Here is a 27,313-nt window from a genome sequence, read left to right on the forward strand (position 1 = left end):
ATGTTTCCTATGCCAATAAAGCCCTTTGAATTGAAATGAGAGAGAAAGAGAGGGAGAGAGATAGGGAGAGAGGGAGCGAGAGAGAGAGAGAGGGAGAGAGAGAGAACGAGAGAGAGAGAGAGAGAGAGAAAGAGAGAGGGAGAGAGAGAGCATTCCTCTATAAATAATCTACTACCACTTGAGTTTTGATGTTGGTGACCTTGCACGTACACACACACATAGACAAATACACACGTACACACGTACACACACCCACACCCAAACCCACACATTGCAGGAGGTGTCTTCAGCTGGAATATGATGCAATTTTAAGAAAATTGTTATTATTGTTTAATTACAGTCTAATATTATTTAATTAGAGTCCAATTCAAAAGCTTTAAGAATGATGTATTGGAGATATCGGACCCCTTCTATCCCATGTTAGTTTCCTTGTTAAATTGTAAATTCTTCCTTAATTCCAGACAATTAGAGAAGAACAAGAGAGTCTTCACACACAGAGATGCGTACAAAGCTTTCCCTCGCCCTCCATTTGGCAAATCTGACCATAATTCTATCCTCCTGATTCCTGCTTACAAGCTAAAATTAAAGCAGGAAGCGCCAGTGACTCGGCCAATAAAAAAGTGGTCAGATGAAGCAGATGATAAGCTACAGGACTGTTTTGCACAGACTGGAATATGTTCCGGGATTCTTCCGAATGCATTGAGGAGTACACCACATCAGTCACTGGCTTCATCAATATGTGCATCGATGACGTTGTCCCCACAGTGACTGTACATACATAACCTAAACAGAAGCCATGGATACAGGCAACATCCGCACTGAGCTAAAGGCTAGAGCTGCCACTTTCAAGGAGCGGGACTCTAACCCGGAAGCTTATGAGAAATACCGCTATGCCCGCCGACAAACCATCAAACAGGCAAAGTGTCAATACAGGACCAAGATCGAATCGTACTACACCGGCTTCAACACTCGTCAGATGTGGCAGGGCTTGCAAACTATTACAGACTACATAGGGAAGCACAGCGGAGAGCTGCCCAGTGACACAAGCCTACCAGACGAGCTAAACTACTTCTTCTATGCTCGCTTTGAGGCAAATAACACTGAAACGTGCATGAGAGCATCAGCTGTTTCGGACGACTGTGTGATCACGCTCTCCACAGCCCATGTGAGTAAGACCTTTAAACAGGTCAACATTCACAAGGCCGCAGGGCCAGAAAGATTACCAGGACATGTACTGCGAGCAAGCGCTGACCAACTGGCAAGTGTCTTCACTGACATTTTCAACCTCTCCCTGTCTGAGTCTGTAATACCAACATGTTTCAAAAAGACCACCATAGTCCCTGTGCCCAAGAACACTAAGGTAACCTGCCTAAATGACTACCGACCCGTAGCACTCACGTCTGTAGCCATGAAGTGCTTTGAAAGGCTGGTCATGGCTCACATCAATACCATCATCCCAGAAACCCTAGACCCACTCCAATTTGCATACCGCCCCAACAGATCCACCGATGAAGGAATCTCTAGTGCCTTCAAAGCCCATCACAAAGCTAAGGACCCAGGGACTAAACACCTCCCTCTGCAACTGGATCCTGGACTTCCTGACGGGTCCCTCCCAGGAGGTAAGGGTAGGTAACAACACATCCGCCACGCTGATCCTCAACACGGGGGCACCTCAGGGGTGTGTGCTCAGTCCCCTCCTGTATTCCCTGTTCACCCATGACTGTATGGCCAAGCACGACTCCAACACCATCATTAAGTTTGCCGACGACAAAACAATGGTAGGCCTGATCACCGACAACGATGAGACAGCCTATAGGGAGGAGGTCAGAGACCTGACCATGTGGTGCAAGGACAACAACCTCTCCCTCAATGTGATCAAGACAAAGGAGATGATTGTGGACTACAGGAAAATGAGGAACAAGCACGCCCCCATTCTCATCGACGGGGCTGTAGTGGAGCATGTTGAGAACTTCAAGTTCCTTGGCGTCCACATCACCAACAAACTAACATGGTCCAAGCACACCAAGACAGTCATGAAGAGGGCACAACAAAACAATTCCCCTTCAGGAGACTGAAAAGATTTGGCATGGGTCCTCAGATCCTCAAAAGGTTCAGCAGCTGCACCATCGAGAGCATCCTGACGGGTTGCATCACTGCCTGGTATGGCAACTGCTCGGCCTCTGACCGCAAGGCATTACAGAGGGTAGTGCGTACGGCCCAGTACATCATCGGGCCAAGCTTCTTGCCATCCAGGACCTCTAAATCAGGCCCTAAAAATTGTCATAGACTGTTCTCTCTGCCACCGAACGGCAAGTGGTACCGGAGCGCCAAGTCTAGGTCCAAGAGGCTTCTAAACAGCTTCTACCCCTAGGCCATGAGACTCCTGAACATCTAATCAAATGGCTACCCAGTCTATTTGCATTGCCCCCTCCCTCTTTTATGCTGCTGCTACTCTCTGTTATTATGCATGCATAGTCACTTTAATAGCTCTACCTACATGTACATTTTACCTCAATTACCTCGACTAACACATTAACTCTGTACCCGTACTCCCTGTATATAGCCTCGCTATAGTTATTTTACAACTGCTCTTGAATTATTTGTTACTTTTATTTGTTATTTTTGGGGGGTATTTTTCTTAAAACGGCATTGTTGGTTAAGAGCTTGTAAGTAAACATTTCACTGTAAGGTCTACACCTGTTGTATTTGGCGCATGTAACAAATAACATTTGATTTGATTTGAGTGGCACACCATCAATACTGAGATAATATGAGAGAGAGAGAGAGAGAGAGAGAGAAAGGGAGAGGGAGAAGGGGAGAGAGAGAGAGAGAGAGAGAGAGAGAGAGGGAGAGGGAAAAGGGAAGTGAGAAAGGGAGAGGGAGAGGGAGAAGGGGAGAGAGAGAGAGAGGGAAAAGGGAAGTGAGAAAAGGAGAGGGAGAAGGGGAGAGAGAGAGAGAGAGGGAGAGAGGGAAGTGAGAAAGGGAGAGGGAGAAGGGGAGAGAGAGAGAGAGAGAGAGAGAGAGAGAGAGAGAGAGAGAGAGAGGGAGAGAGAGAGGGAAAAGGGAAGTGAGAAAGGGAGAGGGAGAAGGGGAGTGAGAGAGAGAGGGAGAGAGGGAAAAGGGAAGTGAGAAAGGGAGAGGGAGAAGGGGAGTGAGAGAGAGAGGGAGAGAGGGAAAAGGGAAGTGAGAAAGGGAGAGGGAGAGGGAGGGGAGTGAGAGAGAGAGGATCAGGAGATTTAGAAAGACAGAGAGTAGAGGACATAGGAGACATGACAAACATCAAATATTAGGAGGGTGGAAAAATGATGATGACAAACAGCGTGGCGGAGCAAGGGAGCAAGAAAGAGCGATAGAACGAGGCATGATGACATCAGCACTTTATATTTATTATCTCCTAGAGAGAATTAATGTATAAGCATAACCAGGGGAACGGCAGGTACCTGATAGACAGTGTGTGGTTGTGTGTGGGTATATGAGAGAGACACACAGAGAGAGAGAGAGAGAGAGAGTAAGTGAGAGAGAGTAAGTGAGAGAGAGAGTGAGTAAGTGAGAGAGAGAGATAGAGAGTGAGTAAGTGAGAGAGAAAGATAGTAAGTGAGAGAGAGATAGAGAGTGAGTAAGTGAGAGAGAGAGAGAGAGAGAGCGAGAGAGAGCGAGCGAGCGAGAGAGTATATGTGCATGCAAGAGCATGTACAGTGCAGTATGTACAGTATATTCCCATCATAGTGCTCGCTCCACAGTACACGGGCCCTCGTCAAAAGCAGTGCACTAAAGAGGGAAAAGGGTGTGATGCAACCAGAAGCTACAGTTCTTCATGATCTGAATAGGGTGTGATGCAACCAGAAGCTACAGTTCTTCATGATCTGAAAAGGGTGTGATGCAACCAGAAGCTACAGTTCTTCATGATCTGAAAAGGGTGTGATGCAACCAGAAGCTACAGTTCTTCATGATCTGAAAAGGGTGTGATGCAACCAGAAGCTACAGTTCTTCATGATCTGAAAAGGGTGTGATGAAACCAGAAGCTACAGCTCTTCATGATCTGAATAGGGTGTGATGTAACCAGAAGCTACAGTTCTTCATGATCTGAATATGGTGTGATGCAACCAGAAGCTACAGTTCTTCATGATCTGAAAAGGGTGTGATGCAACCAGAAGCTACAGTTCTTCATGATCTGAATAGGGTGTGATGTAACCAGAAGCTACAGCTCTTCATGATCTGAATAGGGTGTGATGTAACCAGAAGCTACAGTTCTTCATGATCTGAATATGGTGTGATGCAACCAGAAGCTACAGTTCTTCATGATCTGAATAGGATGTGATGCAACCAGAAGCTACAGTTCTTCATGATCTGAATAGGGTGTGATGCAACCAGAAGCTACAGTTCTTCATGATCTGAATAGGGTGTGATGCAACCAGAAGCTACAGTTCTTCATGATCTGAATAGGGTGTGATGCAACCAGAAGCTACAGTTCTTCATGATCTGAATAGGGTGTGATGCAACCAGAAGCTACAGTTCTTCATGATCTGAATAGGGTGTGATGCAACCAGAAGCTACAGTTCTTCATGATCTGAATAGGGTGTGATGCAACCAGAAGCTACAGTTCTTCATGATCTGAATAGGGTGTGATGCAACCAGAAGCTACAGTTCTTCATGATCTGAATAGGGTGTGATGCAACCAGAAGCTACAGTTCTTCATGATCTGAATAGGGTGTGATGCAACCAGAAGCTACAGTTCTTCATGATCTGAATAGGGTGTGATGCAACCAGAAGCTACAGTTCTTCATGATCTGAATAGGGTGTGATGCAACCAGAAGCTACAGTTCTTCATGATCTGAATAGGGTGTGATGTAACCAGAAGCTACAGTTCTTCATGATCTGAATAGGGTGTGATGCAACCAGAAGCTACAGTTCTTCATGATCTGAATATGGTGTGATGCAACCAGAAGCTACAGTTCTTCATGATCTGAATAGGGTGTGATGCAACCAGAAGCTACAGTTCTTCATGATCTGAATAGGGTGTGATGCAACCAGAAGCTACAGTTCTTCATGATCTGAATAGGGTGTGATGTAACCAGAAGCTACAGTTCTTCATGATCTGAATAGGGTGTGATGCAACCAGAAGCTACAGTTCTTCATGATCTGAATAGGGTGTGATGCAACCAGAAGCTACAGCTCTTCATGATCTGAATATGGTGTGATGCAACCAGAAGCTACAGTTCTTCATGATCTGAATAGGGTGTGATGCAACCAGAAGCTACAGTTCTTCATGATCTGAAAAGGGTGTGATGCAACCAGAAGCTACAGTTCTTCATGATCTGAATAGGGTGTGATGTAACCAGAAGCTACAGTTCTTCATGATCTTAGTCTATGCCGCTCTGACATTGCTCATCCATATATTTACATATTTTACTTAGATTTGTGTGTATTGGGTATATGTTGTGAAACTGTTAGATATCACTTGTTGGATATTACTGCACTGTCGGAGCTAGAAACCCAAGCCTTTCGCTACACCCGCAATAACATCTGGTAAACACGTGTATGTGACCAATAACATTTGATATGATTTGATCTCTTATTCAACAATACAGTGTTCTCTCTGATCTGATTCCGAGGTGATCAAATTGTTTTCATTTCACTATAGTTAGAGTTACAGGGACATTGATATGAGAGCATGCGAGGTAGCATTAGCCTTTAAAAGGTTGTTGAACCTAAATCCATAGCTGACCGTTAGTGACTGTCAGTGTGTGTGTGCTTTATCGGTGCCATCAGGCATGACAAGAGCTGAGTGTGATGTAACCTTTAAGCCTGCTGGAGCTGCTAACAGTTGGGTTCTAGACTCCATCCAATAGGAGATCAGTGACAGGGCAGCTGCTGTGGTGTGTGTGTGTTCAGCTTAGCCTGGACTCTGTTTCCACTGCTACAGGAATAGACCGGGGCTGCATAGCTCCGGAGACCAGCTGTGTGTGTGTGTGTGTGTTTAGCTTAGCCTGGACTCTGTTTCCACTGCTACAGGAATAGACCGGGGCTGCATAGCTCCGGAGGCCAGCTGTGTGTGTGTGTGTTTAGCTTAGCCTGGACTCTGTTTCCACTGCTACAGGAATAGACCGGGGCTGCATAGCTCCGTGGACCAGCTGTGTGTGTGTGTGTGTTCAGCTTAGCCTGGACTCTGTTTCCACTGCTACAGGAATAGACCGGGGCTGCATAGCTCCGGAGACCAGCTGTGTGTGTGTGTGTGTTTAGCTTAGCCTGGACTCTGTTTCCACTGCTACAGGAATAGTTATTATTTCTGAATAACATAGTTAGGACGCTGGGTGTATTGATTGTGTGTGTGTATGTGAGAGAGGCGTGAGTGTGTGTGTGTGTGTGTGTGTGCGTGTGTGAGAAAGATTTGGCACTGTGTGTTTATATGTGTGTGTGTGTGTGTGTGTACGTGCATGGTAAACAGAGCTAAGCAGCAGTGTTTCTGGTGTACATGACATTGGAGCGGTGGGTATGTGTTGGGCTGCAGGCAGCAGGCTGCTCAGAGCTGAGACTGGAATGGTCAGTGCTTTAGACTGGATTCATGACATCCTCTCAGTGACCTTGACAGATAGAGGGAGGGACAACACACACCATGCACCACACACACACACACATAACCGCACATACACATTGTGTGTACAGTTAACTGCCAAAATAATGGAAACACGTGAGTAAATGAGGGATACAAAGTATATTGAAAGCAGGTGCTTCCACACAGGTGTGGTTCCTGAGTTAATTAACATCCCATCATGCTTTGGGTCATGTATAAAATGCTGGGCAGGCCATTATTTTGGCAGTTATTTGTATATCATATATGCAGCAACAGCATATAGCATGGCTGTGTCCCAATCCAAAGGCAGCTGCCTGCAACCTATTGGCTTAAAAAGGCACCTACCTCTCTTGGTAGCATTTTTGGCAGAAGGTAACTGAAAAGGAATTTGAGACGGGATTCGAAGGCAGCATCGAGTGATAACGCATAACGTTTGTTTATATTGTATCCACTGTCATAGCGTGAACAGTACAAATCCCTATGAGATCCTCAAAAAGTTCTACAGCTGCACCATTGAGAGCATCTTGACCCTCTGCATCACCACTTGGTATAGCAACTGCTTGGCATCTGACCGCAAGGCGGAGTGCGTACGGTCCAGTACATCACAGGGGCCAAGCTCCCTGCCTTCCAGGACCACTATACCAGGCGGTGTCAGAGAAAGGCCCTAAAAACTGTCAAAGACTCCAGCCACCGAAGTCGTAGACTGCTCTCTCTGCTACCGCATGGCAAGCGGTACCAATGCACCAAGTCTGGAACCAGCAGGACCCTGAACAGCTTCTACCCCCAAGCCATAAGACTGATAAATAGTTAGCTAAATCGTTAACCAATAGCTACCCGGACTATCTGATTGACCCTTTTTGCAATATCTCTTTTGACTCATCACATACGCATTGCTGTTTCTGTTTACTATCTATCCTGTTGCCTAGTCACTTTATCCCTACCTATATGTACACATCAAACTCATGTATCTCTTACCCGTGCACATCCACTCTGTACTGGTCAGGCAGGTCACCCGTGATACAAGTCAGTATTCGACGTCCATCCATGTCTGAGGACGTTGCGAGATGACATGGAAACCGGCCTCTAGGGGCAACAGTGAGCGCTGTTACCTTCAAGTAGGTTTGGGTTTTGCTAGGGCGTTGTGGACGGGTATGGCGGATAGGTGTAAGCATCTGCCTCGGGTTCCAAAAGTTAACCCTCACTTTAACCATTCAGAGTTAATGCCTAACCTTAAGAATACAGAGTTAATGCCTCAACGTAACCTTGGAACGATACAGAGAAGTAACCAAACACTTAGATATTTGACATTTGGAACAACTTTGAAATTTGACATCTGAGAAACATGGATGACTGTCTAACTCTGACGTGAGACTGTGAGAGCTTGTTGGTACTGGTACCCCGTGTATACAGCCCAGTTATCGTTACTCATTGTGCATTTATTCCTTGTGTTATGATTTTTCTATTATTTCTTCTTTTCTCTCTGCATTGAAAGGAAGGGCCCGTAACTAAGCATTTCACTGTTCGTCTACACCTGTTGTTTACGAAGCATGTGACAAATAACATTTGATTTGATTTGAAACGGACTAGCCAGTGCAGGATCAGGGAGTAATCAGACCAAAGCATCAGCAGGGTATAAGACAATATCTCAACATGACCTCAAACACTTTCCACTCCGACCCAACCCAGGTCAAGACTTCCCCTGCTCCCTTCCTGCTCTGGTTCCCTCAATAGGGGACCTCAGTAGAAGGTGGGAGGGGGGAGTGTGCAGGGTAAGCCCTCTTTCCTCCACCTGTTTCCTCCTCTATCTGTCCTTCTCCCTTTTATGATAACATAGAGTGCTTCTCTCTCTCTCTCTTCTCTCTCTCTCTCTCTCTCACAGCACAGCCCCCCATTTATACTGAACAAAAATATAAACGCAACATGCAACAATTTCAATGATTTTACTGCGTTACAGTTCATATAAGGAAATCAGTCAATTTAAATAAATTCATTAGGCCCTAAACCTATGGATTTCACACTGGGCAGGGGCGCAACCATGGGGGAGCCAGGCACAGCCAACCAGAATGAGTTTTCCCCCACAAAAGTGCTTTATTACAGACAGAAATACTCCTCAGTGTCATCAGCTGTCTGGGTGGCTGGTCTCAGACGATCCCACAGGTGAAGAAGCCGGATGTGGAGGTCCTGGGCTGGCGTGGTTACGTGGTCTGTGGTTGTGAGGTTGTTTGGACGTACTGCCAAATTCTCTAAAACGACATTGGAGGTGGCTTATGGTAGAGAAATGAACATTCAATTCTCTGGCAACAGCTCTGGTGGACATTCCTGTAGTCAGCATACCAATTGCATCCTCCCTCAAAACTTGAAACATCTGTGGCATTGTGTTGTGTGACAAAACTGCACATTTTAGAGTGGCCTTTTATTGTCCCCAGCACAAGGTCCACCTGTGAAATGATCATGCTGTTTAATCAGATTCTTGATATGCCACAAATGTCAGGTGGGTGGATTAGCTTGGCAAATGAGAAATGCTCACTAACAGGGATATAAACAAATTTGTGCACCAACATTTTTGAGAAATAATATTTTTGTGCATATGGAACTGAATGTTCATTTCTGTGATCTTTTTTTTCAGCTCATGAAACAACACTTTACATGTTGCGTTTATATTTTTGTTCAGTATACAAACGACACACGCCATGCAAATGAATGGAGATTGATTTTAGGTGCCAAAAATATAAACCTTAAATATATTCCTAACAACTTCTATCCCTGGTTCTGAAGTTGGAAGGCTGTGGCGGTGTAAAATGAGTTACGCTAGGAGGGAATAATATTGACAGAGCTCCAGTGGGTCTGTATGGGGAGGGTGAAAGCTTTTCATGCAGAGCTAATCATTGAGACACATTGAAATGGAATCCTCTCCTATTCCCTTTAAATGACACACCAGGGTTTCTTCACAGGATGGTGTATCTGTATGAGATGGCTGTGTGTGCCCTAGAAAAGCCTGTGTGTGGGGCATGCTTGTTTAACTTAACACTCCATCTGTATTATGCCTGTTGTGGGCTGTGTGTGGGGATGGCAGTAGGATACCTGGACTAGACAAAACATGCATGCACCCCTCCAGACATTGTGGCAGTCATGTGTTGAAATTCTGTGTGTGTGTGAGAGAGAGAGAGAGAGAGAGAGAGAGAGAGAGAGAGAGAGAGGGAGAGAGAGAGAATGAGAGTGAGAGCGAGCGAGCGAGAGAGAGAGAAGTGAGAGCAGACTGTATGCTACTGTATGCTTATTGTTATTGTTGAATGTATGGTTATGTTGACCCTTGGTTATTGTTGTTACTGTTGTCCCATTGACAATTTTGATTCTCATTTTTTATTTTTATATTGTAAATATCCAAAATAAGCTTTGGCAATATGTGCATTGTTAAGTCATGTCAATAAAGCAAATTGAATTGAATTGAATTGAGAGAAGAGAGAGAGAGAGAGAGAGAGAGAGAGAGAGAGAGAGAGAGAGAGAGAGAGAGAGAGAGAGAGAGACAGAGACAGAGAGAGAGACAGAGAGAGACAGAGACAGAGAGACAAACAAAAGTAAAAGATTATGGCCTCTGTCTGGACTGAGCTCAGCTAGTCATAGTCTCAGGACACATAGACAGGGACAGTTAGGGACCCAGAGGAAATGTTTGATCAACATTAGACTACACAGGCCTCATAAAGACATCATTAGCATCTCCCTCAACACAGTCCATTGGCCACTCATTTCAATCACTTCATTATACACGCAAGCATGCACACACACACACACACACACACACACACACACACACACACACACACACACACACACACACACACACACACACACACACACACACACACCCTATTCTAGGCCATTCTAGTTTTACAGGCTATACTTGTTTGCTTAAACAAAGAGGAGACATTGTGGGAATATCATGTGTTTAAATTCCAAAAGTACTGATTGCTATGGGGATGGTATGAGAGGATGGGGAGGAGGAGGGACGAGGTAGAGGTTGGGGGAGGGAGGGGGGGATGATGGGGGAAGGAGAAGGTGGGGAGAAGGAGGAGGTGGGGAGGAGGTGGGGAGGAGGATGATGGGGAGGGAGGAGGTGGGGGGAGGAGGAGGTGGGGAGGAGGAGGTGAGGAGGAGGAGGATGATGGGGGAGGGAGGTGGTGGGGAGGTGGTGGGGAGGACGAGGAGGTGGGGAGGAGAATGATGGGGGAGGAGGTGGGGAGGAGGAGGAGGTGGGGAGGAGGATGATGGAGGAGGGAGGGAGGAGATGGGGAGAAGGATGATGGGGGAGGGAGGAGGTGGGGAGGAGGAGGCGGTGGGGAGGAGGATGATGGGGGAGGGAGGGAGGAGGTGGGGAGGAGGATGATGGGGCGGGAGGGAGGAGGTGGGGAGGAGGAGGTGGGGAGGAAGAGGAGGTGGGGAGGAGAATGATGGGGAGGAAGGAGGGGGCTTTTAGAGACTGTCCTTGAGGTGCACAAAGCAAACAGCTCAGAAGCACATGAACATGCTGATTAAACACCTTCAGGATGTAGTGTGTGTGTGTATTTATGAGTGAGTGTGTTTGGTGTAAGGGGTGTGTGAGTGTGTGTGTGTGAGAGAGAGAGAGATAGAAAGAGTGTGTACACACGTGTGTGTTCGCGTGTGTGCATGCATGTGTGAGTGTGTGCTAAAAGTCAAAGATTACAGCTTCTAAACTCTCTAAACTCTGGCCTCTGTCTGGACTGAGCTCAGCTAGTCATAGTCTCAGGACACATAGACAGGGACAGTTAGGGACCCAGAGGAAATGTTTGATCAACATTAGACTACACAGGCCTCATAAAGACATCATTAGCATCTCCCTCAACACAGTCCATTGGCCACTCATTTCAATCACTTCATTATACACGCAAGCATGCACACACACACACACACACACACACACACACACACACACACACACACACACACACACACACACACACACACACACACACACACACACACACACACACACACACACACACACCCTCGTTAACATGCGCAGCTGATTCACCATCTCTGAGTCTAACGACAGGTCAGAGGTGTCGTGATGGAGGACCATGTTACTGTGGTAATGGTGTTGGTGACGTTAGCGCGTGTCACGGGTCATCTATATACCAGACAGACACAGAATGGATGATTAGCAAAACAATCACTGGAAAAACTGGCTCTCTAGCTAGAAACTGGAGGAAGAAAATGTGGCACTCAGTGTCCGCCCCAAATGGCAGCCTATGCCCTTACTTTTGACCAGGACCCATTTGGTACTAGGCCTAATTTAAATCATGAGCGCTGACCAAGAGAAGGAAGGGCATATTAATACAGTGTATTATTAACCTGAATGCACTCTAATGTAGGCGACAGATAAATATCATCATCAGTAGTGTTCAGAATGTATTCTACTTCTCTCAAAAACACATTATCTACACCCATGTGACTGTATTAGGCTAGATAACGAATCATGTCTAGTATAATACATTCCCTGTCTGCTTTCTCTACCCAGCTCATACACAACAGAGAGCAATAAACCATGGCTAAAGATGAATTTAGACAATCCCACAGGATCAGTGTTGAGCCTCCTCTCATTCTAAACAGTGAACACAACACACCACTGAGTCCTGAGTCTGATCCAACAGCACAGAGCCTGGGCCACTCTAAAGCCACATGGATTCCTTTTAGACCTGGAAGGCCACGCATACACACACACACACACACACACACACACACACACACACACACACACACACACACACACACACACACACACACACACACACCACACACACACACACACACACACACACACACACCAAGGTCATGTCTGTGTGGCACGGGCTGGGCAGGAAGCCCCTATAGGCTAATTAAAGTAAGGACAGGGAGATAAAGCCATGATGATGAGTCAGTGTGGACAGTGTATCAATTAGTCCCTGCTTTTCGGGCTCTTCTGTGTTGTTTTTGCTGAAAAGGAAGTTGGCAGTAAGTTGGTATGTGGAGAGAGTCCCAGCAGAGAACCCTGCTCTGACACTGAGCCAAGAGGACCAGCTTTAACATGCAGGGCAGCAGGCAGGCAGGCATACCCAGAGAGGGAAAAGAGAGGAGAGAGGAGAGAGAGAGAAAGAGAGGGGGGGTGGAGAGAGAGAGAGAGAAACAGAGAAAGAGCCAGACTGCCCATTTAATCAACCAGGCCAAAACCAGCTGCACTCTCCCCTCCACAGCCCTCTCAAAGCCTGCAAACAGCCCTAGTCACAGCCTGCAAAGAACCACAGGGCTGGAGTGTGGAGGCTGGAGACAGCCCTCTCTTGGCGGTGGTCAGAGAGTCTGTTGGTCTGACAGATAGAGATAGATAGGCCACATTTTCTACGGTTTGTTCCATGTTAGAATAGGGTTTCACTGTTTGATTTATGGTAGCATTGTACCATGATTGACACCTCCCACCACTCCTGTTTCTCTCTGTAATTCTTGGCTGGGACATGGTGGAAAAACAAAATTACAAAAGGGCGTGAGAACCTGTGTTTTGATCTTTGCTGATGTGTGTGCATTTCCATGACTATAGAAATTACCTGCTGAGAAGGCGTCTAACAGTTCTGTGCTCACTAGTTTCCCTGTCCTAGCACTGTCTCCCTCTACAGTACACTACTACAGTACACTTACACACTATTCCCTAATATACTAATACTAGCTAGGCTACACCTGCCTTTCCCTCTTAGGTAGACACACACAGGACATGTCCCCCTGCCCCCCTCATAAAAACCCAGACATTCTCCTCAGACAGACAGACAGACAGACAGACAGACAGACAGACAGACAGACAGACAGACAGACAGACAGACAGACAGACAGACAGACAGACAGACAGACAGACAGACAGACAGACAGACAGACAGACAGAACACCAGTCTCCAGCACTAACAGCAGTACTGCAGTGTTCTCAGAGTTCAACACCAACACCCCTCTGAAGCAGTACATCTGACAGGCTACTGTACTGTGTGTCTCTATGTGAGTGTGTTTTGTGCTGTCTTCTCCCTGAGTCGTTAGGACAGTGTCACACAACACAGGACTATGATACAGTAACACACAGACAGTGAGGGGGCTGGACAGTAGATGCAGTATCTGGAGTGTCCAGTTTGAGTGCGTGGGGAGTCCCCTCCCTCACATTCATTGGTTACTCAGTCCTACTGCTACTTCCTGTTTCCTGGTCCAATCAGAGTGTCTCAGGAACAGGACAGTGTACAGTGGGGGGAAAAAGTATTTGATCCCCTGCTGATTTTGTACGTTTGCCCACTGACAAAGAAAGGATCAGTCTATAATTTTAATGGTAGGTTTATTTGAACAGTGAGAGACAGAATAACAACAAACATATCCAGAAAACACATGTAAAAAATGTTATAAATTGATTTGTATTTTAATGAGGGAAATAAGTATTTGACCCCCTCTCAATCAGAAAGATTTCTGGCTCCCAGGTGTCTTTTATACAGGTAACGAGCTGAGATTAGGAGCACACTCTTAAAGGGAGTGCTCCTAACCGCAGCTTGTTACCTGTAAAAAAGACACCTGTCCACAGAAGCAATCAATCAATCAATCAATCAGATTCCAAACTCTCCACCATGGCCAAGACCAAAGAGCTCTCCAAGGATGTCAGGGACAAGATTGTAGACCTACACAAGGCTGGAATGGGCTACAAGACCATCGCCAAGCAGCTTGGTGAGAAGGTGACAACATTTGGTGCGATTATTCGCAAATGGAAGAAACACAAAAGAACTGTCAATATCCCTCAGCCTGGGGCTCCATGCAAGATCTCACCTCGTGGAGTTGCAATGATCATGAGAACGGTGAGGAATCAGCCCAGAACTACACGGGAGGATCTTGTCAATGATCTCAAGGCAGCTGGGACCATAGTCACAAAGAAAACAATTGGTAACACACTACGCCGTGAAGGACTGAAATCCTGCAGCGCCCGCAAGGTCCCCCTGCTCAAGAAAGCACATATACATGCCCGTCTGAAGTTTGCCAATGAACATCTGAATGATTCAGAGGACAACTGGGTGAAAGTGTTGTGGTCAGATGAGACCAAAATGGAGCTCTTTGGCATCAACTCAACTCGCCGTGTTTGGAGGAGGAGGAATGCTGCCTATGACCCCAAGAACACCATCTCCACGGTCAAACATGGAGGTGGAAACATTATGCTTTGGGGGTGTTTTTCTGCTAAGTGGACAGGACAAATTCACCGCATCAAAGGGACGATGGACGGGGCCATGTACCGTCAAATCTTGGGTGAGAACCTCCTTCCCTCAGCCAGGGCATTGAAAATGGGTCGTGGATGGGTATTCCAGCATGACAATGACCCAAAACACACGGCCAAGGCAACAAAGGAGTGGCTCAAGAAGAAGCACATTAAGGTCCTGGAGTGGCCTAGCCAGTCTCCAGACCTTAATCCCATAGAAAATCTGTGGAGGTAGCTGAAGGTTCGAGTTGCCAAACGTCAGCCTCAAAACCTTAATGACTTGGAGAAGATCTGCAAAGAGGAGTGGGACAAAATCCCTCCTGAAATGTGTGCAAACCTGGTGGCCAACTACAAGAAACGTCTGACCTCTGTGATTGCCAACAAGGGTTTTGCCACCAAGTACTAAGTCATGTTTTGCGGAGGGGTCAAATACTTATTTCCCTCATTAAAATGCAAATAATTTTATAACATTTTTGACATGCGTTTTTCTGGATTTTTTTGTTGTTATTCTGTCTCTCACTGTTCAAATAAACCTACTATTAAAATTATAGACTGATCATTTCTTTGTAAGTGGGCAAATGTGCAAAATCAGCAGGGGATCAAATACTTTTTTCCCTCACTGTAGGTAGGTATTTCCTAGTGAGATGGTGTCATGTGACAAGGATGTAGAGTGGTCCATAGGATGTCCTGCTGCAGCCCTGCAGCTCTGAGCATACCTCTACCCTAGCACGTCTCTCCCACTAAGGTGTGTGTGTGTGTGTGTGTGTGTGTGTGTGTGTGTGTGTGTGTGTGTGTGTGTGTGTGTGTGTGTGTGTGTGTGTGTGTGTGTGTGTGTGTGTGTGTGTGTGTGTGTGTGCAAACAGAATGCAGCTAGGTCCTCCTCTGTCTGCAGTACAGTGCGGGGCATACAGTATGAACAGCATCACATTGTGTATGTATGAACCTGAGGGTAAGAGAGAGAGAGAGTACAGAGAGGGAGAGAGAGAAAGAGAGAGACAGAGAGAAGGAGAGAGAGAGAGAGAGAGAGAGAGAGAGAGAGAGAGAGAGAGAGAGAGAGGTGTGAGAGAGGTAATGGGATTCGCTTGGGGAGTAGAGCCAGGTGTGAAAAATAAGCTTCCTCTCTCACCCTCTCTTTCTCTCTCTCTCCTGTCCTGTACTGCAGAGGAATAGAAGAGGTAGAACCACAGAGCTGGCTGTCAGAGTGGTGCTGAGAGAGGAGAGGAGAGGAGAGGAGAGAAGAGAGGAGAGGTAGAACCACAGAGCTAGCTGTCAGAGTGGTGCTGGGAGAGGAGAGGAGAGGAGAGAGGAGGAGAGGAGATGTAGAACCACAGAGCTGGCTGTCAGAGTGGTGCTGAGAGAGGAGAGGAGAGAAGAGAGGAGGAGAGGAGAGGTAGAACCACAGAGCTGGCTGTCAGAGTGGTGCTGAGAGGAGAGTAGGAGAGGAGAGGTAGAACCACAGAGCTGGCTGTCAGAGTGGTGCTGCGAGGAGAGTAGGAGAGGAGAGGTAGAACCACAGAGCTGGCTGTCAGAGTGGTGCTGAGAGAGGAGAGGAGGAGAGGAGAAGCGGGAGGGGAGGACTCAGTGATAATCTCTCCTGTCCACCTCCATTACACTCCTCCCCACATGACTGATGAGCCAGACCAGACCTGCACAAAGGGAACACTAACAATCATCTCTCTCTCTCTCTCCCTCTCCCTCTCTCTCTCTCTCTCTCTCTCTCTGTGTGCCCCTCTCTCTCTCTACATATTCAGACACACAAACATACACCCTCTTTACTAAAACTCTAGAGTAAAGTGTATATCTCTCTCTCACCCTCCTTCTGTCTCTGTCTCTCCCTCTCAATTTTCATTTTCTCTCCCCCTCTATCCCTCTCTCTCCTGAAACAGATATTAGCTAGAAAGGAGTGGAGAGTGCAGAAAGCCTGGAGGACAGCATAGGACACAGTGCTCAGGAAGAGAATGACTGGCTGAAAAGAGGCTGTCTACAGGGGTGCCAGGACAGGGGGAGAAACCTATTCAGAGAAGGATGGGAGGGGGGAGTAAAGAGAGTGAAAGTCATGACTCACCACTCATACCCCAGCCAGTCTTCTCTAAAGTCTATTAACCCAGTAAAATGGCTTCCATTACTGGAGAATGTGATACATCTCTGATGACTAGCAGGGGTTTTTTTTAAGCGCTGTTGGGCTGTTTAAAACCTGGGGATTATCTTTAAACAGCAGCACTTGTCTTCTCTGTCAACTGGGTGTGTAAAAAAGCCCTTCTTCAGGCTGAGGGAGACAAAACAAGCAGTTTAAAGTTCATATGACTGATACATCTGTCTGGGGCTTGACTCATACTTGGTCTCTTGTGATGTAGGCAGGCAGGGGTGAGATTGTGTCACAGACAGCACATAAACACAACCACAATATCAGGAGTGAAGCACACACAGCCAAACACACACACACACACACAACGGGCCACCACCCCTTAATTCATCCCCCACTGTGTTTGATGATGGATGACTTTCCCTCAGTCTTGTTGATGTATGAGAAACCAGGTCTACTGACCTTCACCCAACATCAGCACAATGCTGTTACATCACAGTCACACTAAAAACTAGCAGACACAGAGAAAGTGCTGCTGCCACCCTTCCCCACTCCTGAGCCAAGACGAATGCCTGTTTGACTAGGCTTTTACAGCAAGTCACTGTGGACTGAAGCTCCATGATCCAATAATATAACAGTCATAGGAGTGTCCAGAATTTGACCTCTGCTGAAAAAACTAATATTGGCCAGATGAGCTGCCAGAGGCATGTGAGAGGACTGCTCACAGAAGAGAAACAGACACATATTATTGCATCAGAAGTCTCAGCGTTGAATGCACACTGGGCTATGATGCTGATGTTGAGGAAGTCATGGAGTATACAAGAGCTAACAATACATTTGTGTGATTATTATTAACCTTATCAGTAAACTTCATCCCAAATGGCCCTCTATTCCCTATATAGTGCACTACTTTTGCCCAGGGCAGATAGGGCTCTAGTCAAAAGTAGTGCACTATATAGTGAATAAGGTGCCATTTGGGATGCAGACAACATGCAGTCATTTGTTTTCTGTGTGTGTGTATGTGTCTGTGTGTGTGCGTGCGCACGCACGTGTGTTTGTGTGTGTGTGTGGGTGTGTGCTACTCTGTGCTCCAGAAACACACAGTGAGCATGAGGAAGCAAGAGGAAATTAGGCAGCCCTTTCAGACTGATGAGATAGCTCTTAATAAAACAAACACCAATGGACCTTAATATAAGATGGAGGGCTGAGCTCTGAGTGTGTGTGTGTGTGTGTGTGTGTGTGTGTGTGTGTGTGTGTGTGTGTGTGTGTGTGTGTGTGTGTGTGTGTGTGTGTGTGTGTGTGTGTGTGTGTGTGTGTGTGTGTTGAACTCTGCTTCTTCTCAACCAGGAATGTAAACAGGGCTAAAAGTAAGCTGGGGGGCTCTGACTTTCCCCTCTCACTGCTGTATCCTAGTTTACATCTCCCCTGCAGAGATTACAGTATCAAATAAATTACATGTTTTCACTGTCATTCACATAAACACTGTCCACTTAAGACTTGCGACCTGCTCAGTTTGCTTATGAAGATATGGCCCATAAATCAATTGGACCAGTCGTCAGAAAGAGATTAAGAAACCAGGGGGACATGCAATTGATTATGAACCTTTGATTACAATTATTTATGGAGTAGATCACTCATAACCATAGTAATATGACTTGTTCTTCCATTGAGCCCCTACCCAGCCTGTTATGATGCGTTGGCACCATAGTAATTCCACTGTATGTTTATATAGACTGACAATGACTGAAAACGTGCAAAGGCTGATTAAGGCATTAAAGCGCCAACACAATGGAAGGCAAATGAAAGTGTGTGTGAGAGAGAGAGTTTGTGTTTGAATTGAACTGCAGAGAGAGGAGAGAGTTATTTTGATCAATTTAGGCAGACGGTATTGGACAGATCAGGAAGTCCAGCGACAGCGACAGTCCCCTCTGTAACAGATCTGCCATAAAACACTTTGTCTTGCCATTCTAATTACACAGACACAGCGCTAACACCTGCCGTGACGCCAGTCACATTAGTCATTGAGGGGGAGGAGGAGGGGAGGAGGAGGGGAGGGGGAGGGGAGTTGTTCCAACTGCCAAACATCAGGCAGCTCATCCAGACACTGTCTGACAGCAACCATGTTGCAATAAACTTGCTTGTCAATTAACTCACAGACGGCCACGGCAACATCTTGTCTGGCCACACACACTAACCCCCTTCCCCTTCACAAGCACCAGTTCAGCAAAGGAGAACAGTCTAGGGGTAGGGGAGTAAAGTAACAGTCTTACCATTATAAGTCACTCTGGGTTTGGTCAAGCACATGACGATGTGTAGATCTATCTCATCCGTGGAGACGAACTTGGAGCAGACAGGGCACATGAAGCCTGCATGGAGGGAGAAGGGAGGAGGAAGACAAAGTGGTAAATATCAGAAATCTAATTCTGTACAGGGTAATCATTAAGTACCTATACTGTTACCATAACACAGCATCCCACACCCATACTCCTTCACCCAGCCATCACAACATTCTCTCTCTGACATTACAAACTGAATTCTCTCTACAATTCTCTCTACAAACTCAATAATCTCCCTGCAATATTAACAACAAAGATGAATTAAAATGAGGTGATATTTAACCCTGATTACAAAGCTTGTCTTGACATTATCACTATGATGCAGCAGATTGCAGAGACGCCCTTTAAAGTGAGATTATTCATGATCGTGTTTGGTAGCTCTGCACTAAACAGTTAACACAACTCGACAGCCAAACAGACTGACAGACAGGGTTAATGTTGTTATCGATGATGTGGTATGATAACGTGTGGTTAGTGTAGGACTGATAGGGGTAGTACAGGGGTTAATGTTGTTATCGATGATGTGGTATGATAACGTGTGGTTAGTGTAGGACTGATAGGGGTAGTATAGGGGTTAATGTTGTTATCGATGATGTGGTATGATAACGTGTGGTTAGTGTAGGACTGATAGGGGTAGTATAGGGGTTAATGTTGTTATCGATGATGTGGTATGATAACGTGTGGTTAGTGTAGGACTGATAGGGGTAGTATAGGGGTTAATGTTGTTATCGATGATGTGGTATGATAACGTGTGGTTAGTGTAGGACTGATAGGGGTAGTATAGGGGTTAATGTTGTTATCGATGATGTGGTATGATAACGTGTGGTTAGTGTAGGACTGATAGGGGTAGTATAGGGGTTAATGTTGTTATCCATGATGTGGTATGATAACGTGTGGTTAGTGTAGGACTGATAGGGGTAGTATAGGGGTTAATGTTGTTATCGATGATGTGGTATGATAACGTGTGGTTAGTGTAGGACTGATAGGGGTAGTACAGGGTTAATGTTGTTATCGATGATGTGGTATGATAACGTGTGGTTAGTGTAGGACTGATAGGGGTAGTACAGGGGTTAATGTTGTTATCGATGATGTGGTATGATAACGTGTGGTTAGTGTAGGACTGATAGGGGTAGTATAGGGGTTAATGTTGTTATCGATGATGTGGTATGATAACGTGTGGTTAGTGTAGGACTGATAGGGGTAGTACAGGGGTTAATGTTGTTATCGATGATGTGGTATGATAACGTGTGGTTAGTGTAGGACTGATAGGGGTAGTACAGGGTTAATGTTGTTATCGATGATGTGGTATGATAACGTGTGGTTAGTGTAGGACTGATAGGGGTAGTACAGGGTTAATGTTGTTATCGATGATGTGGTATGATAACGTGTGGTTAGTGTAGGACTGATAGGGGTAGTATAGGGGTTAATGTTGTTATCGATGATGTGGTATGATAACGTGTGGTTAGTGTAGGACTGATAGGGGTAGTATAGGGGTTAATGTTGTTATCGATGATGTGGTATGATAACGTGTGGTTAGTGTAGGACTGATAGGGGTAGTATAGGGGTTAATGTTGTTATCGATGATGTGGTATGATAACGTGTGGTTAGTGTAGGACTGATAGGGGTAGTACAGGGGTTAATGTTGTTATCGATGATGTGGTATGATAACGTGTGGTTAGTGTAGGACTGATAGGGGTAGTACAGGGTTAATGTTGTTATCGATGATGTGGTATGATAACGTGTGGTTAGTGTAGGACTGATAGGGGTAGTATAGGGGTTAATGTTGTTATCGATGATGTGGTATGATAACGTGTGGTTAGTGTAGGACTGATAGGGGTAGTACAGGGGTTAATGTTGTTATCGATGATGTGGTATGATAACGTGTGGTTAGTGTAGGACTGATAGGGGTAGTATAGGGGTTAATGTTGTTATCGATGATGTGGTATGATAACGTGTGGTTAGTGTAGGACTGATAGGGGTAGTATAGGGGTTAATGTTGTTATCGATGATGTGGTATGATAACGTGTGGTTAGTGTAGGACTGATAGGGGTAGTATAGGGGTTAATGTTGTTATCGATGATGTGGTATGATAACGTGTGGTTAGTGTAGGACTGATAGGGGTAGTATAGGGGTTAATGTTGTTATCGATGATGTGGTATGATAACGTGTGGTTAGTGTAGGACTGATAGGGGTAGTATAGGGGTTAATGTTGTTATCGATGATGTGGTATGATAACGTGTGGTTAGTGTAGGACTGATAGGGGTAGTATAGGGGTTAATGTTGTTATCGATGATGTGGTATGATAACGTGTGGTTAGTGTAGGACTGATAGGGGTAGTACAGGGTTAATGTTGTTATCGATGATGTGGTATGATAACGTGTGGTTAGTGTAGGACTGATAGGGGTAGTACAGGGGTTAATGTTGTTATCGATGATGTGGTATGATAACGTGTGGTTAGTGTAGGACTGATAGGGGTAGTACAGGGTTAATGTTGTTATCGATGATGTGGTATGATAACGTGTGGTTAGTGTAGGACTGATAGGGGTAGTATAGGGGTTAATGTTGTTATCGATGATGTGGTATGATAACGTGTGGTTAGTGTAGGACTGATAGGGGTAGTATAGGGGTTAATGTTGTTATCGATGATGTGGTATGATAACGTGTGGTTAGTGTAGGACTGATAGGGGTAGTATAGGGGTTAATGTTGTTATCGATGATGTGGTATGATAACGTGTGGTTAGTGTAGGACTGATAGGGGTAGTATAGGGGTTAATGTTGTTATCGATGATGTGGTATGATAACGTGTGGTTAGTGTAGGACTGATAGGGGTAGTATAGGGGTTAATGTTGTTATCGATGATGTGGTATGATAACGTGTGGTTAGTGTAGGACTGATAGGGGTAGTATAGGGGTTAATGTTGTTATCGATGATGTGGTATGATAACGTGTGGTTAGTGTAGGACTGATAGGGGTAGTATAGGGGTTAATGTTGTTATCGATGATGTGGTATGATAACGTGTGGTTAGTGTAGGACTGATAGGGGTAGTATAGGGGTTAATGTTGTTATCGATGATGTGGTATGATAACGTGTGGTTAGTGTAGGACTGATAGGGGTAGTATAGGGGTTAATGTTGTTATCGATGATGTGGTATGATAACGTGTGGTTAGTGTAGGACTGATAGGGGTAGTATAGGGGTTAATGTTGTTATCGATGATGTGGTATGATAACGTGTGGTTAGTGTAGGACTGATAGGGGTAGTATAGGGGTTAATGTTGTTATCGATGATGTGGTATGATAACGTGTGGTTAGTGTAGGACTGATAGGGGTAGTACAGGGTTAATGTTGTTATCGATGATGTGGTATGATAACGTGTGGTTAGTGTAGGACTGATAGGGGTAGTATAGGGGTTAATGTTGTTATCCATGATGTGGTATGATAACGTGTGGTTAGTGTAGGACTGATAGGGGTAGTATAGGGGTTAATGTTGTTATCGATGATGTGGTATGATAACGTGTGGTTAGTGTAGGACTGATAGGGGTAGTATAGGGGTTAATGTTGTTATCGATGATGTGGTATGATAACGTGTGGTTAGTGTAGGACTGATAGGGGTAGTACAGGGGTTAATGTTGTTATCGATGATGTGGTATGATAACGTGTGGTTAGTGTAGGACTGATAGGGGTAGTATAGGGGTTAATGTTGTTATCGATGATGTGGTATGATAACGTGTGGTTAGTGTAGGACTGATAGGGGTAGTATAGGGGTTAATGTTGTTATCGATGATGTGGTATGATAACGTGTGGTTAGTGTAGGACTGATAGGGGTAGTATAGGGGTTAATGTTGTTATCGATGATGTGGTATGATAACGTGTGGTTAGTGTAGGACTGATAGGGGTAGTACAGGGGTTAATGTTGTTATCGATGATGTGGTATGATAACGTGTGGTTAGTGTAGGACTGATAGGGGTAGTACAGGGTTAATGTTGTTATCGATGATGTGGTATGATAACGTGTGGTTAGTGTAGGACTGATAGGGGTAGTATAGGGGTTAATGTTGTTATCGATGATGTGGTATGATAACGTGTGGTTAGTGTAGGACTGATAGGGGTAGTACAGGGGTTAATGTTGTTATCGATGATGTGGTATGATAACGTGTGGTTAGTGTAGGACTGATAGGGGTAGTACAGGGGTTAATGTTGTTATCGATGATGTGGTATGATAACGTGTGGTTAGTGTAGGACTGATAGGGGTAGTATAGGGGTTAATGTTGTTATCGATGATGTGGTATGATAACGTGTGGTTAGTGTAGGACTGATAGGGGTAGTACAGGGTTAATGTTGTTATCCATGATGTGGTATGATAACGTGTGGTTAGTGTAGGACTGATAGGGGTAGTATAGGGTTAATGTTGTTATCGATGATGTGGTATGATAACGTGTGGTTAGTGTAGGACTGATAGGGGTAGTATAGGGGTTAATGTTGTTATCGATGATGTGGTATGATAACGTGTGGTTAGTGTAGGACTGATAGGGGTAGTATAGGGGTTAATGTTGTTATCCATGATGTGGTATGATAACGTGTGGTTAGTGTAGGACTGATAGGGGTAGTATAGGGGTTAATGTTGTTATCGATGATGTGGTATGATAACGTGTGGTTAGTGTAGGACTGATAGGGGTAGTATAGGGGTTAATGTTGTTATCGATGATGTGGTATGATAACGTGTGGTTAGTGTAGGACTGATAGGGGTAGTATAGGGGTTAATGTTGTTATCGATGATGTGGTATGATAACGTGTGGTTAGTGTAGGACTGATAGGGGTAGTATAGGGGTTAATGTTGTTATCGATGATGTGGTATGATAACGTGTGGTTAGTGTAGGACTGATAGGGGTAGTATAGGGGTTAATGTTGTTATCGATGATGTGGTATGATAACGTGTGGTTAGTGTAGGACTGATAGGGGTAGTATAGGGGTTAATGTTGTTATCGATGATGTGGTATGATAACGTGTGGTTAGTGTAGGACTGATAGGGGTAGTATAGGGGTTAATGTTGTTATCGATGATGTGGTATGATAACGTGTGGTTAGTGTAGGACTGATAGGGGTAGTATAGGGGTTAATGTTGTTATCGATGATGTGGTATGATAACGTGTGGTTAGTGTAGGACTGATAGGGGTAGTATAGGGGTTAATGTTGTTATCGATGATGTGGTATGATAACGTGTGGTTAGTGTAGGACTGATAGGGGTAGTATAGGGGTTAATGTTGTTATCGATGATGTGGTATGATAACGTGTGGTTAGTGTAGGACTGATAGGGGTAGTATAGGGGTTAATGTTGTTATCGATGATGTGGTATGATAACGTGTGGTTAGTGTAGGACTGATAGGGGTAGTATAGGGGTTAATGTTGTTATCGATGATGTGGTATGATAACGTGTGGTTAGTGTAGGACTGATAGGGGTAGTATAGGGGTTAATGTTGTTATCCATGATGTGGTATGATAACGTGTGGTTAGTGTAGGACTGATAGGGGTAGTACAGGGTTAATGTTGTTATCGATGATGTGGTATGATAACGTGTGGTTAGTGTAGGACTGATAGGGGTAGTATAGGGGTTAATGTTGTTATCGATGATGTGGTATGATAACGTGTGGTTAGTGTAGGACTGATAGGGGTAGTATAGGGGTTAATGTTGTTATCCATGATGTGGTATGATAACGTGTGGTTAGTGTAGGACTGATAGGGGTAGTACAGGGGTTAATGTTGTTATCGATGATGTGGTATGATAACGTGTGGTTAGTGTAGGACTGATAGGGGTAGTATAGGGGTTAATGTTGTTATCGATGATGTGGTATGATAACGTGTGGTTAGTGTAGGACTGATAGGGGTAGTATAGGGGTTAATGTTGTTATCGATGATGTGGTATGATAACGTGTGGTTAGTGTAGGACTGATAGGGGTAGTACAGGGGTTAATGTTGTTATCGATGATGTGGTATGATAACGTGTGGTTAGTGTAGGACTGATAGGGGTAGTATAGGGGTTAATGTTGTTATCGATGATGTGGTATGATAACGTGTGGTTAGTGTAGGACTGATAGGGGTAGTATAGGGGTTAATGTTGTTATCGATGATGTGGTATGATAACGTGTGGTTAGTGTAGGACTGATAGGGGTAGTATAGGGGTTAATGTTGTTATCGATGATGTGGTATGATAACGTGTGGTTAGTGTAGGACTGATAGGGGTAGTATAGGGGTTAATGTTGTTATCGATGATGTGGTATGATAACGTGTGGTTAGTGTAGGACTGATAGGGGTAGTACAGGGGTTAATGTTGTTATCGATGATGTGGTATGATAACGTGTGGTTAGTGTAGGACTGATAGGGGTAGTACAGGGGTTAATGTTGTTATCGATGATGTGGTATGATAACGTGTGGTTAGTGTAGGACTGATAGGGGTAGTATAGGGGTTAATGTTGTTATCGATGATGTGGTATGATAACGTGTGGTTAGTGTAGGACTGATAGGGGTAGTATAGGGGTTAATGTTGTTATCGATGATGTGGTATGATAACGTGTGGTTAGTGTAGGACTGATAGGGGTAGTATAGGGGTTAATGTTGTTATCGATGATGTGGTATGATAACGTGTGGTTAGTGTAGGACTGATAGGGGTAGTACAGGGTTAATGTTGTTATCGATGATGTGGTATGATAACGTGTGGTTAGTGTAGGACTGATAGGGGTAGTACAGGGTTAATGTTGTTATCGATGATGTGGTATGATAACGTGTGGTTAGTGTAGGACTGATAGGGGTAGTATAGGGGTTAATGTTGTTATCGATGATGTGGTATGATAACGTGTGGTTAGTGTAGGACTGATAGGGGTAGTATAGGGGTTAATGTTGTTATCGATGATGTGGTATGATAACGTGTGGTTAGTGTAGGACTGATAGGGGTAGTATAGGGGTTAATGTTGTTATCGATGATGTGGTATGATAACGTGTGGTTAGTGTAGGACTGATAGGGGTAGTATAGGGGTTAATGTTGTTATCGATGATGTGGTATGATAACGTGTGGTTAGTGTAGGACTGATAGGGGTAGTACAGGGTTAATGTTGTTATCCATGATGTGGTATGATAACGTGTGGTTAGTGTAGGACTGATAGGGGTAGTATAGGGGTTAATGTTGTTATCGATGATGTGGTATGATAACGTGTGGTTAGTGTAGGACTGATAGGGGTAGTATAGGGGTTAATGTTGTTATCGATGATGTGGTATGATAACGTGTGGTTAGTGTAGGACTGATAGGGGTAGTATAGGGGTTAATGTTGTTATCGATGATGTGGTATGATAACGTGTGGTTAGTGTAGGACTGATAGGGGTAGTATAGGGGTTAATGTTGTTATCGATGATGTGGTATGATAACGTGTGGTTAGTGTAGGACTGATAGGGGTAGTATAGGGGTTAATGTTGTTATCGATGATGTGGTATGATAACGTGTGGTTAGTGTAGGACTGATAGGGGTAGTATAGGGGTTAATGTTGTTATCGATGATGTGGTATGATAACGTGTGGTTAGTGTAGGACTGATAGGGGTAGTATAGGGGTTAATGTTGTTATCGATGATGTGGTATGATAACGTGTGGTTAGTGTAGGACTGATAGGGGTAGTATAGGGGTTAATGTTGTTATCGATGATGTGGTATGATAACGTGTGGTTAGTGTAGGACTGATAGGGGTAGTATAGGGGTTAATGTTGTTATCGATGATGTGGTATGATAACGTGTGGTTAGTGTAGGACTGATAGGGGTAGTATAGGGGTTAATGTTGTTATCGATGATGTGGTATGATAACGTGTGGTTAGTGTAGGACTGATAGGGGTAGTATAGGGGTTAATGTTGTTATCGATGATGTGGTATGATAACGTGTGGTTAGTGTAGGACTGATAGGGGTAGTATAGGGGTTAATGTTGTTATCGATGATGTGGTATGATAACGTGTGGTTAGTGTAGGACTGATAGGGGTAGTATAGGGGTTAATGTTGTTATCGATGATGTGGTATGATAACGTGTGGTTAGTGTAGGACTGATAG

General features: G+C 44.8%; 1 protein-coding gene across 1 annotated transcript in view; it reads right to left on the bottom strand.

The window, feature by feature from the left end:
- Positions 1-27,313, bottom strand: part of LOC106605512 (E3 ubiquitin-protein ligase znrf2) — a 113,373-nt gene that overhangs the window by 13,749 nt on the left and 72,311 nt on the right. The window contains exon 2 of the mRNA XM_014201252.3: positions 19,176-19,271. Within this exon, the coding sequence (XP_014056727.1) occupies positions 19,176-19,271 (96 nt within the window). The remainder of the gene's footprint in view (positions 1-19,175; positions 19,272-27,313) is intronic.

The sequence above is a fragment of the Salmo salar genome, chromosome 05 (genome assembly GCF_965601325.2).
Source record: "Salmo salar chromosome 05, fSalSal1, whole genome shotgun sequence".
Taxonomy (NCBI): Eukaryota; Metazoa; Chordata; class Actinopteri; order Salmoniformes; family Salmonidae; genus Salmo; species Salmo salar.